This window comes from Haliotis rufescens, unplaced genomic scaffold (assembly GCF_023055435.1).
Source record: "Haliotis rufescens isolate VD_foot unplaced genomic scaffold, xgHalRufe1.0.p SCAF_7, whole genome shotgun sequence".
In the NCBI taxonomy this organism is placed as follows: Eukaryota; Metazoa; Mollusca; class Gastropoda; order Lepetellida; family Haliotidae; genus Haliotis; species Haliotis rufescens.
The window spans coordinates 1,809,149-1,827,130 of record NW_025964361.1 but is presented as its reverse complement, the minus strand read 5'-3'; the positions used below and the strand labels follow the sequence as shown (position 1 = coordinate 1,827,130).

At 38.6% G+C, this 17,982-nt stretch overlaps 1 protein-coding gene across 14 annotated transcripts in view; it reads right to left on the bottom strand.

Moving 5' to 3' along the window:
• LOC124139629 (E3 ubiquitin-protein ligase MYCBP2-like) overlaps window positions 1-17,982 on the bottom strand; it is a 121,540-nt gene that overhangs the window by 63,772 nt on the left and 39,786 nt on the right. For 9 of the 14 annotated variants that reach the window (XM_048387783.1, XM_048387791.1, XM_048387789.1 and 6 more), the window contains exons 30-36: window positions 17,590-17,724; window positions 16,621-16,704; window positions 16,203-16,299; window positions 15,166-15,358; window positions 13,811-14,085; window positions 10,758-10,790; window positions 5,057-5,113 (exon numbers count right to left, since the gene is read on the bottom strand). In XM_048387783.1, coding sequence (XP_048243740.1) covers window positions 5,057-5,113; window positions 10,758-10,790; window positions 13,811-14,085; window positions 15,166-15,358; window positions 16,203-16,299; window positions 16,621-16,704; window positions 17,590-17,724 — 874 coding nt within the window. The remainder of the gene's footprint in view (window positions 1-5,056; window positions 5,114-10,757; window positions 10,791-13,810; window positions 14,086-15,165; window positions 15,359-16,202; window positions 16,300-16,620; window positions 16,705-17,589; window positions 17,725-17,982) is intronic. The other 5 variants (XM_048387794.1, XM_048387795.1, XM_048387796.1 and 2 more) reach the window with 3 other exon arrangements.

The following is a 17,982-nucleotide window of genomic DNA, read 5'->3' as shown; positions in this document are numbered from 1 at the left end:
AACAAAGTGTATCAGTACAGCCCTATTCATGCATCTACTGATAACTAGGTCTAGTATATGGCAACTGGACAGTTTGGGGCAAAAAGGAACTTCACTCCATTTGTCATGACATATCTATCAGTTTTTACTCTCTTGTATACAGACAATTATCACACCTAACAGGACATTTACAATGCTGAATCTTGAGTAAAGACTATCATCATATTATGACATACTGCTAAAAGAACTTATGAAAAATTGGAGTGAACACCTCATTTTGGGTGGCGTTCATCGCGCAACTGAAGATTCCATTTCCATTGAACAGGGGACGAGAGTGGAGTGTGATTCAGGACAGGGGTCTACGGTGGCGTGTCATTCGGAGCACATGGAGATCATGCTGTACGTGTATTCATCAATACACCACGCCGACTTTATACATGCACTGAAGGCCACAAGCAACTTTCCACCCCTACTATTGTTATAGACTGCACAGACTATGCAGATCCTCGGGTCAATTCCTGGGTGATTTTTCTTACGTTTTTTTAGCAGTAGTCAGCAGTATTACAGCAGTATTACAGCAGTATTACAGCAGTATTACAGTGACATGTCATGTATTCAAGCCTGGATCAGACAAACTGGAGGTCAATACTCAATAGTGTGAATGGCTGACGGTTACTGTACTCCGATGAGATACCTGTCTGCATGAAGACCTGAGGACACCACCAAAGGAGATAAACCCTGAACGAACCTTGATCACACAATCCAAATGAAGGATGCGTAGGTTCTTGAGCCAATCAGATGTCACATTTCTCAAATGATTTGGTATATTTTTTTACTACCCAAATTCAGAAATATTGATGACAGCAAAAGAAAAACTCCACAAAACACAAATGGTTTACATGGCCTCTTAGAAACGACAGCATGTAAAATTATCCACAATAACACAATAGTGCAGCTTTATTTTTTTGCATTTGGAACTTCCTGATCAGTCATTTTTGAATTGCATAACTCAGATATTCATGTTTGAATGCTTAGCTCACTCGTTCTGAGAAATTTGAAGCCTCTGCTGTGTTTTTCTGTAGAAATAGTCCACCTGATGCAACCATGTTAGAGGCATCTACAGATCTTCATGCATGGAGATATCTTAACGGAGTAAAGATATGATTCTAAAGAGATTGCCATTCAAGTGCAGTTCATATTCAGCCACCATTGTGCCCATCCAATCACTAGTTCGGTCCCTTCTTACTAAAGAAGTGGCAGAGGGCACAACAGCGGAACCCCAAGAAGGCAGCTTGAGCTTAAGGCTTGTGTTCAGCAGGGAACACTGACAGACAGCCAATAATGAGGGAGTATATGGATTAGTATATTAGTCAGGAAAAGCAGATGATGTTAGTAGTTTTAAATGTAGGTATATGTTTCAAGGCACATGTTAATAATACCTGTATTGATATATATGTAATGTTTACAAACATATATGTATATATATTACATATGCTAGCTATGTATAGCTGGTGAAACCTTATATCTAAAGGACATACAGTCTATTTGTAGCATAATAATCACTTAAGACACTTAAATAACAATTTCATGAAGTTTTTAGACAAAACTTATTATTAGTTATTACTGTTTATTATCATCATCATCATCATCATTTTAGATAACTTTATAACAAATTCTAAAAGTACCGTTATTTGAAATTCATAATAAAAAGATTTGCAATTCCGTTGTGTCAAAGAAAGCTCTCATACCTCACTCATTTCTCACCTGAGTGATTCCTCTGAACATCATTATACAAAGCTATATGAGAAAATGCTTCTTCGAATTTGCATTGATATTTTTTTAGATTTACATAACCTTCTCTAAAAATATAAAAAACTACATACAGCAAGAGACCTTATACTTAAACTCAATAATTAATACAAAAAGTAAAAACATGTCCTACATGTGACGTGTTGTTGTACTACGCCACAGTCAGCAATATTTCAGCTATATCACTGCAGCCTTTAAATAATCGTGTCGGAGTCAGACAGACATGTGGTTGATATTATGAGCAATATCCCACAATTAAATAAGTCACAGAGTCTGACCATCTGCAGTTTAGTCATATTTTTCAACATCTATATATAGTCTGGAAGGTAATTTAAGGTACCGACGTTTACTACAATATCTGAAAAACTATCGGACCTACTCCAGTCAAAGTTGGTATGAGATTATTAAACAGTCATACATAACTGGATATTACATTTAAAGACAATCGGTGCATGGATAAAAAATCTGTCTATTCAGCTATCTCTATATTTCATCAACAACCAGACCTGTTCGTCACCGGTGGAACGAGCATTCATTGAAACAGCCATCTGCATAATGCTACCCCTGCGTCACAGGGCCATATGACACAGTTGAACCAATCAACTCAACTCGAAAGTCACGGGAATCACGCACACACGAATACGGTGTTAGCATTGGGCGTCTCAACGTCCGTGATTAGCTAAACAGACAGAAATGTAATATCCAATGATGTATGACTGTTTAATAATCTCATACCAACTTTGACTAGAGTAGGTCCAATAGTTTTTCAGATATTGTAGTAAACGTCGGTACCTTAAATTACCTTCCAGACTATAGTCCTGGGGACAGAGACTGGAGTCCGGAAACCACCAGGGTCCGTTCCACAAAGCTATCATAACACTAACGGTATCACAACTCCCATTCTTTAACACACACAAACCACTGCCGTTGTGCTACGATCACCTTGTGGAACGGGGTCCAGTTCAATATCTTAGCCGCCTCTGACAACAAGCATAGGCTACTGGGGACAAATCCCCAGTTTATAGACATGAAACCAATAGTGATAGAAATAAAGCATGATATATGACATACATCTTCACGAGGCAAGGGAGTTAACTGACTCTAAAAATCCACTTTCCACCCTTCATGAACTAGGCTGGAATTATGGAGTTATTATTTGGCTGGACTAACGAGTCAATTAACTCCCTTGCCTCGGGAAGAAGGATACAGTAGAGTCAACAAAACACACAAAACCAAACACAAAACATTATGAACCAGAAAAGGTGAATACCTTATAGGGAGCAAGGACATTATCTAAAGCAGTTAAGAATTTACATCAACAACCCCCATTTAGGGCTTGTTATACGCAAGAGCACACTGTTTCAAGATTGCCATTGATCAACAGTATCTTATGGATACCTTATCCATAGTATTTACACAACCAAACAGATGACTAACAGTCAAGAGTATTCCAATAGCAGTCAACTAAAATATTGCAAAAACTTTCATGAAAAAAATTAAAAAATCACTAAAAGGTTGGATTTCATGTTCGGAATTTTTATAAAATTCAATTGATAAGCATACAATTTAAATACAAACACTTGTATGATTAGTGTTCAAAATTAAGGAGGACCCTAGCGTCATGGAGCTTTGTTGCTGGAGTATATGAATCTGGGGATCAACTACTTTAAGCCTGTATGGTACTCCCAACTGAGACCAATGAACTCTCAGTCTACTGCAATGATTCTCGTTTGACATGTGCTCTACAAGCAGCTTCAACGTCAGGTGACGGATGGCACATTTCATGCACGGATTAAGGCATCTTCCCGAGGCAAGAGAGTTAACTGACTATAAAAGCCCAGTTTCCACCCTTGCCGAACTAGGCTGGAATTCCTGAGCTCGATCATAGCACCACCAGTGGCTGTTACGAGTTATGTCCCTTCTATGCCTCTCCTACGCACCAATCAGATTCCACCTCTTGTATCACTTGCATTTGCTTCAAACAAAACAGCGGCGCCCAGTCAAGACCATCTGATCGATAATCAAGATCTATATATGTGATAAAATGAGTCTTACATCGCGAAAGTTTATCAAATCACGTTAGCACCTTGATTAAAATCATGAAAAGATTTAGAAAATATCTGTTGACGAGTTAGCGGTGCACATGTTTTCCGAATCCTGCTATCAACCAAAATCTGCACGACAATTTCGATTTCGATTTTGGAGCGCGGTTTTGATTGGACTATGCATAGACTCGTTAGTCCAGACAAAATGTAACTCCATAATACCAGCCTAGTTCGGCAAGGGTGGAAACTGGACTTTTATAGTCAGTTAACTAACTTGCCTCGGGAAGATGGGATTGAGACTGCTCATTTCACTTGTGTGTGCTATACACAGCCTCTTTACATTAGCTGACTAGACACGTGAGGTGAGGTGAGGTGAGGTGAGGTGAGGTGAGGTGAGGTGAGGTGGGGTGGGGTGAGGTAGAATGCTCTCTCTCTCTCTCCCTCTCCCTCTCTCTCTCTCATAATATAACACAATATCGGTCAACTACACAGACCTCAACATCAGACAAGGTTTCAAAATCTGTTTTAATTAGATGCTGCAACACCCCACCCCACCCTCACCACCACCCCAACCTATCAACACACAACCACACCCACCTCAATCAAATTAACTGCATTCAAAATTCAAAATTCCAAAAGGTTTTAATTCTATGGATTTAAAAGTCTGTGGGTTTCTTTTTTAATGAATTTGGTTATTGATCTGTACACTCTAACCTTTAAAAGATGTGAAAGAATATCATTTTTCTTGCATGTAGAAAGGTTTTTTTAATACAGATAAGTTAACACAAAATATTAGAAATAAATACTTATTCTTATTTTGAATGGCAATTGAAAACAAATTTGTTAAGAGAACATATTTTCAAATAATTGTTGCTTTCATATAAGCAACACGACTGTGAGCATGCCACCTTTTCATAATTAACATAAATGTGTGCTAATGTGTGTTAAATGCAAAAACTGTCATTTTGAATTCTTAAATCATTTAACCTAACCATGAATAATTTGATGAATTATATGGTTAAGTGAGACTATCTTCTAAGGTGAATATATCACACGCACCACTTTGATCGTATGTCGTGTACAACCATGTAGGTAAAGGAACAAAACACATATCAGTCCAACTTTGAACAAGCAAGGAAATGCCATGTGTATATAAGACACAGTGAACTAATATAACCCGTCTCTACGGCAAACACGTCCCTCTTTCCTTTCTTTGTACTCACTGTCATACTCAGCCCCGACATGTTTCGTTTGTAGCTTTTTCGGCTTGCCAAATTTAACTGTGATGAAAAATTTTCAAAATCTTCAAAATATACACAACAACAAAAGTTACGATGATCATGTACTCATCATATTATGATTATGATGTTTATATTAAAAAGAACTCTTAAAATAGTGTTTATTTGGGCACGATAGGCATAAAATAGTTTTGATAAAGATTCAAAATTTCAAATTCTGCCAAACAATTTCTGTTTTGCTTACACAATTTGTTGTGAAATTTTAGGTTATTTTCATTAACCATTCAATATTCAGGCTGTTTGTAAGGGAAAAAGAAGGGATAAGGCAAGGTGATTTCTTCTTTACCACACTATTCATTAAAAATTCCATAAAAAAACACTGGTCTGTCTTGCCCAGTGGTTCAGTAAAGATTGAAAATATTGTAAATCCACGGAGTCAAAATCATCATAATCATCATAATCATCATTTTCAGTTATCATAAACTGGGATGATCACAGTAACTTTTGTAGCTGAGTATACAAATCTACAATCAATAATAATTCATTGTATATTTCAGTTTCAATCAAACAATGTAATTTGGTACAAATTTATAGTAATGTCAATATGCAAGTGCTAAATAGTTTATCAAATCTATGTTATGAATTTGAATTCACATTCACTGTATCTGTTTTGTTTCATTCCACAAGGCAGAGGGTTAGTTTCAAAGTCAGCTGTTTTAGTAGGTCTTCAATCTCATAAAATCAGATCAGTTACGCTAATGTGACATCCCCTTCTTTCAAGCACTGACAAACCTTCCATTATAATCACTGTAAATTCTCGGCAGAAGCAAGCGATTCAGAGCAACAATTTTGATTTTTGCATCTTGAAAACAAATGTAAACAGACAGTTCTGAATGGAAAATAATAAAGGCCATTCTATATTGTGAATAGAAAAACATCCTGTCATTTCTGAGTGCATCTCAGCCAAAAAGGTTATACTGCCAAGAAAACATGATGTTTTGTGTGGGTCATCTCTTGTTCAGACTAAAAATTTTGAATCAGTTGACAGAGGCAGTTAAGATATTTGGTGACAATGTAGGGTGGGCTGGTCATTTTAGAAAGATGAGAACTAATTCAACGATTGGTACAAATACTGATAAGAACTTCATTTTGATTGGTCAAAGTTATCTGACATGACCTCAGTCTTTCTCAGATCTTGACAGAGAGGTATCAAATCGGGGTAAAAGATCTGACTTCCACGAGATATCACAGGTATTCTACATGTGACAGCACTTAGGTTAGATCTACATATGTCAAACTCATCTATATCTAAGGATTTTCAGTCAGGGACTACACATAAGTAGGTAAATTTGATTAATGAGACTAATGGTCATTTCTCACACAGGTAATGTTGCCAGTCAAGGACGAAAACTTGCAGCAGATTTCCGTCATAGGTAATTTGGTAAGAACTCTGCTAATTGCTTACTTTAGACATGCAATATATTTTAAACATATTCTGAGAAAATGTCTAAAGGTTTCTTGGAGAACAAACCAGCTGTAACAATCTTTGCCTATTATTTAAACTTGAATTTACTTCTTAAACAGCATGCATTATCATTAATTCTTGCTCTAATTACCTACCGAAACATTTACCCCCAATCCATTCAGATTTTGCTCCACTGTGGATACTCTACCTGTGCAGCAATCATGTGACCTTAGACCGCATAAGTACATATAAATTTTCCTAATCATCAAATTTGACATGTGTATACATCAATATTTGTTATCATGACCTGAAAACCAGACTCGTCAGTTATGGCTTGTGTTGTCCTTGTGGACAATTACTGATTTTTATGTCTGTCAACCTTCACCTTCCATTGACAAAATGTGGCACCATCCCATCAAGTATTCTTCAAGTGATACCAAAACCATACATGTCAGCAGAAGTGATGTGGATGTAGGATGGATGCTGGGGCGCTGCAACGGCTCAACTGATCTATACTACTCAAAAGAAGTTCAAGAAGACCCAATTTTTTCATGTGGCTATAGTTAATGGGATGGACCAAGTCAGCGAGCCTGACCACCCGATCTGGTTAGTCGCCTCTTATGACAAGCATAGTCGCCTTTAGGGCAAGCATGGGCTGCTGAAGACCATTCTAACCCGGATCTTCACGGGTTCTACCGATAGTCAGACAAGACCAGGAGCTCTTTAATATTGAAATCCTGGATAATAGGATGTCTGCTGACATATTTTAAGTCAGTCTGTGCCTCCAAGAATCAGACACTTAAAGTCAAATAGTTAAATGTATGGCAAATATATGGCAATATATATCATACAAAAAGTGTATTAGGTCCAAATTTACAACATGTCACATATTCCTTACAGGTAAAGTGAATCAGAGTAGCGCCACATTTTTATTAATTTGATAAAGAAAATCTGCACACTACCATAGAGAAATTATGACATGTTAACATTTTCCATATGTCCACTCGTCCTTATAATGATAACTTAACAAAACCCTTAAAATTGACAAAGGTAGGCTAGTCCTTATGATACCTTAACTATTGGGCACCTTGGCAAGGACTTCAGGACAAGTGCCAATTTCAGGCACTGAAGGTATAAAAATACCATCTTAGAAAAGATAAATACTATACACAGACAAGCGGACATTCTCAAGATCACCAGCAAACAAAGACTTGGATGACTTGTCCTGGTTATCACTCTTACTGCAACTCCATCATATATTTACTATATGAAGATATGCCATTACTTCTATTGTCATGAAGAGAGACTAAACTCCACGGGATGTTTCCATGTTCAGTTTAGTTACAGTGAGTGAGTTGGGTTAATGCTGCTTTGAACAGTATTCCAGTGATATCACAGTGTCTCAGCTTAATGTGGGAAGAAAGCCCTAAGTGATTCACAGGTATGGTGACAAACCTAGAAACATAATTAACCGGGATTTGAAGCCACGATTATAGGTTTCTGGCAAAGGAAAGCCAAAGGACATACTCTGCACGGGGAATTGCGGCACCTTAGACGACTGGCACCTTTGTGCACCCAATTTAGTAATTGAGATGCTGTGATCAGCGCCTCATGAATGAGACATTGTCTCTGTGATAGGGAAGTCATTTATTGTTAGATTGATACAGCATACCAAACAAAGGTACAAACATTGCCAGTCAGTGTCAGCTCAAGACTAGGACACAACAGGCAGTGTCTACACCTTGTGTGTTTGAGTGAATGAGTGAGTATGGGTTTTGCCGCTGTTAGCAATATTCCAGCAATATCACAGCTGAGGCCAAAAATGGGCTTCACACATTGTAGTCATTGGGGACTTAACCCTGAGCCTTGGAGTATCAAGTAAGCACTTTAACCACTTAACTATCCCCCTCCCACAATTTCCAGTTTGATATATTCAAAACGGATAGGACAGGTCGTCCTGACATGACCCTTAATGGAATGTCCTCAGATCTTTGTTTAGCATTAGCATGAACTAATCTGATATTAATGAGATTGTGCCTTTGAACTTCAAAAACTAATCAGCAAATGATAACACCAAGACTAAATTTAGAATTCCATGACATAGTATGGGTGATAGCCGTTCCGTTGAATAACAGCATTTGCTATCTCTGCTGTACTGTACATTCTTACTATGTGGGTGAGCAGTGTTTTGCTTGTAATCATAAGATTATAGTTACAAAGAACAAAGACACCACTACAAATGGTTGGTGGCTGTCATAACTGCTTGATAAACTTGTGTCCAAGTATGCACTTTGTATGTCCTTTATCAATGCGAGCAAGGAACACTCAATTTTTTCCCATTAAGTTCATGATTTATTGTACCTAATTATTTTCACATGTCAATAATCAATCACCATGCATAAAGACCAACTAAACTGGCAAGCACACACAGCATTCATGCTGGAACATGCATCCATAAATGCATCATCCATGCATCAAAGCGCTTTCTGTAAATCTGGAAAGTTTTGCGAACAGGAAGGTACTGCGAAAACACTGAGTAGTCCCGACATACGCCAGCCAGTCGATACTGTTAGATAAACACGCTACTCCAACCTCCCTTGTTAACTGCAATAACACATCTATAGTTTTAATAAACACTGAGTTACCATGTTATTATGCCGCTTCCTACTTATAAAAAAACAACATATTTTTTATCTTCGGTTATTTCAACAGGGTGTCGCAAACCTTTCCAGACGCAGTTGTTAGCAATTCGCAATAATTTCATGGCGCAAAACTTCCAAATTTACAGTATTTGTTAATTGCTATATTAATTTGTGATTATTTGTATCATTATGTTTTAATCAATTGAGTAAAGTGTGTTTGAAACTGATGAATATGCCTTTGACTATAAGGTTTACATTGTTCATACTTCCAAAATGCAACAACAAGAACAAGCTTCAAAAGAATTTTAAAATGCATAACAATAATTTGAGATTCAATTATCAATAAAACCAAGAAAATAAACTTTCAACAGAGCAATTCAGAAACTTAGAATACCTCTCTAGGGATATCTAATTGATCCACAATTATCGATTTATAATTCACATGTAAAATCAAATATACCTGCAATTAAATTTGTTTCCTTGAGATTGAACAATGACCTAGTATACTAAGGGGAGAGAACTCTCAGTTTACTAAAAGAAGGGACTGAGCATGACCAAGTTAATTGGTAGAAATGAATGATTTTCAAATGGCTTAAAGTTTTAACAGTCAGCAATCTTTCCTGAATTTTTTTATACATAATTATATATTTTCAACAATTACATTTCATAATTACAAAATATCCTCTCAGGATGAGTCAAATTTTCAAATAAGTCTAAAACACTGCTGCAATGTGATTATAAACAGAGAAAAAACATATTCCAACACTATTCCAACACCCCATGAAATGACAACACAAAGGGAGGTAACTGGTGTTTCTGAGTCTGGGTCTAGATTTTCGAAACAATCTTAGCTAAGATTAATCTGAACAACTTACGTTCAAAGATAAGATATCCTAAATTTACGATAAGATACATTTTCAAAAACCTGTCGCAAAGGTATGTTGTTTCACTCTTCTTCAGCATAGACTAGGATAGATTCAGGAAACTACGGTTTATAACGAACACGCTTATAATGAACTGATGGACATAACAAACTGAGTTTTTTGTCTCGGGGATTTGCTGAGTACATGCTGAATACATTGTATATGCTTATAATAAACGGTTATAACGAACTTCAATAAGGGGTCCCTTTGAGTTTGTTATAACCGTAGTTTACTGTATTATATTTTAGGCAATTGACACCATAGTTATGTGGTGAAAATTCGGAGGAGAAATCTTTGATGAGTTTTGTATGAATTTGGCGGGTCGATTTGAATCACAGTTCAACAAAATGAAATGTCAGTGTTTCAACATAAAGCAGATTATTTGTTTGAAAAAGTATGCCGCCATCTTGTAGGAAGATAAAATAAACTTACAACAGGTATGGGGCTATCTTAGATTTACGACATTCTTACGATATCTTAGGGCTACAATAGTTTCAGAAATAGTCTATGATTTCCTTTTGATAACTTTATGGTAATCTTAGGGCTAAGATCAATTCGAAAATCAAGTCCCTGCAAGAGAAGTATGAACAATGGTAAGGTAGTCTGCTCCATGCTGAGGGTATGGGAGGTGAGTTACCATTAGGTCTCATACAAACCTGTTGTTCATGCTTTTGCTTTTTTTCTAGTATCTGGTACAGCAAACAAACAAGGTGTCAGTGTTTCACAGCAATCACAAAATAAACAGAATATTGGGAACTACAAACTAGTATTAGCAAGATGATGAGTAAAATAGAAGTTTTCTTTAATATGGACAAAAAAAATGATATGTCCAAAAACATCTTCGCCTACAAAAAATGGTGAAAACAGCACCATCTGTACACAAATACTACTACAATATCTGCATCAAACAAAAGAAAATCTAGATAAGGAATATCTAAATAAGCAGCAACACTTATCAAGGGTACATTTTAACACAATGAATTCTAGGGAAGAAAAAAGGCTTCTAATAGGATGGGAGATGGATGAGATGGGACTGTGAACAAAAAAATACTCGTGGCTAAAAAGTCTGTGTGGGTTGTATACACCCAAGGGAGCTGAGAATGTAATCTATTAGTATGCTTGGTTATTGGAATCTGGTGCAATATGAAGGGAATTATTATTATCAGCGACGGAAAGTAACATATTTAGTCCACTAGTCCTCATAATGATATCATATCATAAAACCCTTAAAAATGGCAAATTTTAATTAGACCTTATGACAACTTAACTATTGGGCAGTTTGGCAAGGACTATAGAACGAGTGCCAATTTCTAACACTGATTATTATCGTATTTGATGCAGATAGTACAACACGTTCAAAATCGTCAAACAATGACACTTGTCAATGTTTTTATGCACAAATTGGTAAAATAATGTGGACATTGCAATCATTTTTTATCCATACACAGAATGTCTATGGTAGGCCTGAGCGTGTGAGTGTCAGGGACCACACAGGATGAAGGTGTATACTCCGGCCTCTATACCACTAATGCTTCCAAAGAGTCTAAAACTTATTTGTACAGGTTAGTGTTACGTATAGGGCAGGGTAATGCACTGCCACATCTCTCTATATGTAAACTTAAAATGGAAATATGACATTGATGCTTCAATAATCATTCAAACATTTGTAAATTTTATCAAACATATACATATATATGACAAAAATTGAAAAGGCTTATTTCTATAACTGTACATAACGAATATTACATTTCAATACAGAGCTATCGATTAAACGTAATAGAATGGTAGAAACTTTTTGGAACAGCCAACATGTGGTTGATAGTGTGAGTGCAAAATGCTAAAAAAAAAGATAAAATTGGAAGTCAGCCATACTGGTGAGCCACGAGAGAACGGGACAAACTCTGCAGCCATTGTAGGCGACCAATCCCCATTTTAGGGACATGACAGGAATGGGAACCAGGGGTCCATTGCATAAAGCCATCTTAGCACTATGTGTATCATAAGCCTATGTTAAGGTATGGGAGTTACAATCGTCTTAGTGCTAAGACGGCTTTGTGGAACGGGGCCCAGGAGACTTATTCTGTAGCAGTATCACCACAGTGTGGGAGTAGGTGAGGTGAAATGGGTTTAACATCGCATCCAAGATTATTGCACTTACATAGCGATGTGCATGTATGTGTGTGTGTGGCTGCTTGTACTAGTCCAGACTTATACAGATGTTAGTGCTAGCCCACTGAGATACCATGCTGCAGTTTAAAATGAATACCTCACTCAGATACAGTATACTGACTCCGAGCCAACCAGTCTTTGTTTCAGCCACTTATTGCCAAGCACCAGGCAGGGTAACAACAAGTACCATCTTTTGGCACAGGATCAAACCCCCAACCTTCCATTCTCCGGGACAACTCTCCACCACTAGACCACGGAGGAGGTCCAGTGAGGGAGTAAGTAATTGGGTTTACTGCCAACAGTATTTCAGTGACCAGCAATGTTCCAGCTATATCATGGCAGCATGTATATCATAAAGTCTGGACCAGACAAACCAGTGACTCATAAAATGAGCAACGATACACCTATATTGCACGATGACACATAGCCAGCCCATTCAAAGAGCCTGATAACACAACTGAATTTATTCAGCTCTCATGGCCAGTATTACAGTTGACCTATTCTACCCTAGCCCACCACAAGGGAGACACACAACTCTGTCATCCCTTCAAGGTCACAGTGATACCGATGTGGAGACTATACCAGGATATCACACAGAACAGATTCAAATATCAAGTGTGCAGGAAACATGGAAATCTCAGTCTATCTACAGGAAAGGAGATCAAGTTTCCAGCAACACTGAACATAAAGATTTTCCAGATCATAAAAACCTACCCTGTCATACAATGTGCAGTTCTGTCATCAAAATTAGAAATTAGAAATGACAAAATATTTGATGAATTTCAAAACGAGATTGACACATTTTTCAACCAAAATCTGATTATATATCAAAGTGTTAATATGTTTAAATCAACACAAATCATCCCAATATTAGTGGGGCTGTAAAGGTGTTTTCATGACATGAGGAAATTTTTTTTGAAAAAAATAGGCTTAAAAAACTAAAAGAACTGGTTCTCGGTGAAATGACTTTTGAAAATATTGTGTGGGCAGGCAGTGGTTTTTTGGGTTGTTTTTTTGCTTGTTCAAACTAGTATGTAACCAAATAAACAGCTGTGAACCATCAACCTGGGAAACAACCTACATAAACAAACATACTAACTCCTATTGCCGCCATGACCATAACACAAGACGTGCAGTGAAGCAGTGCACATGTTATGAGAAGTGACTGTGTGCAATATTGGATCGCATTGTTTTTAAGTGATGCGGGTGTTGTCTGAGAACCAAGACATTTTTTTTTAAAATTTTAGCCTTATGTATCTTTTTTATAAAATATAAATAATTGTTGTCAAGAATTATCAAGGTATCTGACAAAAAGGAAGCTAAGGGGATCCCAAAATATTTGCTTTATCTTTTATCTGCACAAGGCCAACTGTGTTGCATTTTGTTAATAAATCAAATTTTGAATTTCATAAATTATTCTTAAACTCTGAGGATACCTGATTAGTGTACCAATAAAGCCCCAAGAATCAGTGCAGTTCACTTTAATTCAATCCTAAGCAACAACAATGGCTGAAGTCTAGTTTTGTAAAGGTCAACTTACTGGCTCTGCTTGACACAGGAGGTCACAAAGACACCACCACTTTAGCGTTCCAGTTGGGTAGAACGCGTGGAAGCATGTTCGGAACGTCTGGTGACACTCGTACAGGATCTCCTCCTTCAGGTTTTGGAATGCTGACACGCTCGGCGGTTCACGGAGGTAGACGGAAAACTTGACCATGTGAACCTCCTCGGCTAGGATGCGTCTCAGTAGGTCTCGTGTGTCACCAATACGTTCTGCCATTGAAGAGGTCTCCAGGGGGTATTTCTTTTTGGTCACTGGTAATACAATTATGAAGCAAGACAATGACAAACATATGTTTGTAGTGAAAGATGTGAATATCAAACCAGTCATAATATTTCATGTCAACTTAAAGTTGAAAGCCAAAGACAGTTCAGGCACTAATTGTGCATAGCAAGTTTTCAATTAGTAAGTGAGGAAAAGTTGTCATGTTTGTAGCATGGACAGACACCATTGGTCATATCCAACTAGTCAGCAATAAAACAACAAGATTGTTACTAGTATCAGACGAACAGTCTATCCCTGTTGCACCCAGCAATATTCTTGCTATGTCATGACTAGGGATGTGCATTGGCAAATAAACTATGGCAATACAAGTTTGTTTGTTTTTTGTTTGATTTGTTGTTTAACGCCACACTCAGCAATATTCCAGCTATATGATGGCAGTCTGTAAAAAATTGAGTCTGGACCAGACAATCCAGTGATTAATATCATGAGCTTCGATCCGCGCAATTGGGATCGATGACATGCATCAACCAAGTCAGCGAGCCTGACCACCCGATCCCGTTAGTCGCCTTTTACGACAAGCATAGTCGCCTTTTACGGCAAGCATGGGTTGCTGAAGACCTATTCTACCCCGGATCTTCACAGGTCGGCAATACAAGTATTAGTATTGAGATACATATAGCAATATATTGGGAGCTAAAGTGTTTGACACTGACTGTACACGCAGATTCTATTTCATCCCTGCTGAAGTAAACATTAGGATGTCAAAGTCAATATGGTCAGTCACCACCATTTTGTAGTTATGGATACGGGGGAGAAAAAAAAAATCGCTTCCACTGTTTTGTCAACTAATTTCGAAGAGAAAGATCATTTGTGAATGAATTCTGTGCAGATTTGAGGTTGATTCAAACAATAACTAAACTTGACAAATTTTCATCACCCAAGATAGCGGGTGGTCAGGCTCGCAGACTATCATATCCTAATTCCGTGGATTGATGCTCATGATGTCAATCATCGGATTGTCGGGTCCAGACTTGATTATTTACAGACTGCCGTCATAGCTGTAATATTGCTGGGTGTGGCATTAAACAATAAACAAACAAATGACTAACCTCCATCAGGGTAGACCTCGTTGACGTAGATGCGTATGAGGCGGAGACATGCACGGCAGATGTAGACAAGACGCTGCAGGTCCGACGCAGCAGCTTCATAGTTGGGTCCCTTGAGTCCATCAATCTCACTGATGGCTGTGTGGAAGGTGGTCCAGCCCCATTCCAGCAGCCGCAGCAGCGACTCGAAACACAACTGGAAGGAGGTGAAATGGGGTTTAACGACGTGTCCTAGCTTACTGCCCTTATGTAGCGATGTGCATGCATGTGTGTGTCTGGCTACTTGTCCGATTTTCTGATGCCGATTTTATAGTGCTAGCCCACTGAGATACCACACTCAAACACAGACTCCAAGCCCACCAGTCCTTCTCTGAGTCCAGGCAACATAACAAGTACTATCTTTTGGTATGACACAATCAGGGATCAAACCCCAACCTTCCATTCTACGGGATGACTCTCCACCACAAGACCACAGAGGCGTTCCAGTGAGGGAGTAAGTAATTGGATTTACTGCCAACAGTATTTCAGTGACCAGCAATGTTCAAGCTATATCATGTGTTTTGGTAATACGCGCCCGTGGGATCAAACCACCAACCTTCCTCTCTCATAGTGCAAACCTAATCTAATGACAAGCACAGGACACTAGCAACTGTATCCAAGATTCCCCACAGACAGTTGTGTGTGTGTGTGGGGGGGGGGGGGGAATAAGAGGAGGAAGAGATAGGAGGATGGGGGAAGGTGGTTGACTAGATCTCCTGCAACTGATCAAGCGGACACCCACAAAGTTGTAAGTGTTGCCAGTATTGCAGCAAATCCACGGAGGCCACCAACTGATCCCAGCCTGGGTCACAGGCAAGTGAGTTGGGTTTCGGGCAGCTTACAGTACTATTCCAGCCATATCACAACCATGTTTCACCAGCACGACCATTATATCCTGAGTGAGTATACCCTGTTTTTAGCAATCCGGTTAATACCCTGGCACACATTCTCTCTGCACTACCCCCTCTCTACACTACCTCCTCTTGCACATCTACACATACCGGTGTGACGGAGTGGGCAAAGTCCTGGCTGAGGACATGCGCTGGCTCCACGAGCTCCGTCCTCCTGATGACACTCGGACTGTCCCGGGATGGCAGTCTGCAATGTGACAACAAGCATCAATGATGTTCCTAACCTTATTATCATAATCATATTAATACATGTACACTTGATTGATTGTTTATGATAAACATTGCAGGCAGCAAAATCCCAGTTACTTTACAAGTGAGTGAGTATGGTTTTACGCCGCTTTTAGCAATATTCCAGCAATATCACAGTGGGGGACACCAGAAATGGGCTTCACACATTGTACCCATGTCGGGAATCGAACCTGGGTCTTTGACGTGAGGAGCGAACGCTTTAACCACTAGGCTACCCGACGCCCCCAGCTACTTCACAAAACTGTCTGTATCAACTCACCTGTACAACAACTGTGGAATCTGGCCAGCATTGACATCAGTGCCATTGTTGGACTTCTTGGAGCTCTTGAACTTGAAAACAACTCTGTGAAAAATAGCATGGATCATATTAAGCATCCCGGACCATGGTCCACAACACTAGTATAGTTTCAGTAAGTCAGGCATTGTCACAAAATGATACACAAGTCAGATAAGTAAAATGGCATGAATATAATTTGAAAAACAGATACGCTCAAACCCGATCTCGATTGTACCAATATTTCGAACCTATTCTCCCGTCCCGACCACCTCACTATATAAAAACATGTACATATAAATTTGCCCGCTTGTCCCGAATTCCAGATATAAATACAAAGCGCTATCTCGAACCTAGGACTCCCAATTTTGATTTTACTATACAATTTTGTACCTTCATCTCGAAGTTGCAACTTGTTCACACATTTCTAACATATGTTCCCCTCATGGTTTATTCTCCCTGCAATGTTTTATTGTACGATAAACAACTCCCACTTGTCGTTTATTTCTTAGGCAACATTGCCAACTTTACCATAACGATATGTACTGTTTTAAGTGTATCGCCCAGTCCTATATATCTTTAAACTATATTTGACAATAAACAAGTCCTCTTAGCTTCAACACTAGCTTCAGTGTCACATTCATTATCTTCAGTGTGAGCAGCACATGGTTGACATAACGCCCAAACTATTTCATTACCCAGAAAAAACTTGATAATCATGATAATGATTTGTTTGTCAACATCCATCATGCTGTTAGTGACATATGTTTTAGGCCATACATATACAGATCCTATTTGCTAAGTCACTACAGTCTGTTATCATGATTATATCCCATGGCTTTTTGTCAGAACTGGTTTCCTATTGGATCAAAATGTATCAAAATTTACATTAAAATTCAGAACACTGGTCTATATCTAAAATCCCATTTTTTACAGGTTGTTGTGGCTACTCACTGGTCATCTGTGGTGACGGAGGGCTGCCCGCTGGAGCCACAGTCGCTGCTGGGGCCGGAGATACGGGCCCAGGCTACATACCAGTTGTTGGCCTGGAGGTGGACGGGCTCATCAAACAGCATGGCAAACTTCTCCCTGGGGAACACATGAGATGGGTGAAACACAGGTGCATTGGCATGTCATAGGGCAAGTCCTGCTTATCTAGATGTAGGAGTCAACTTGATGAGGAGCACATGAGATGGGTGAAACACAGGTGCATTGGCATGTCATAGGGCAAGTCCTGCTTATCTAGATGTAGGGGTCAACTTGATGAGGAGCACATGAGATGGGTGAAACACAGGTGCATTGGCATGTCATAGGGCAAATCCTGCTTATCTAGATGTAGGGGTCAAC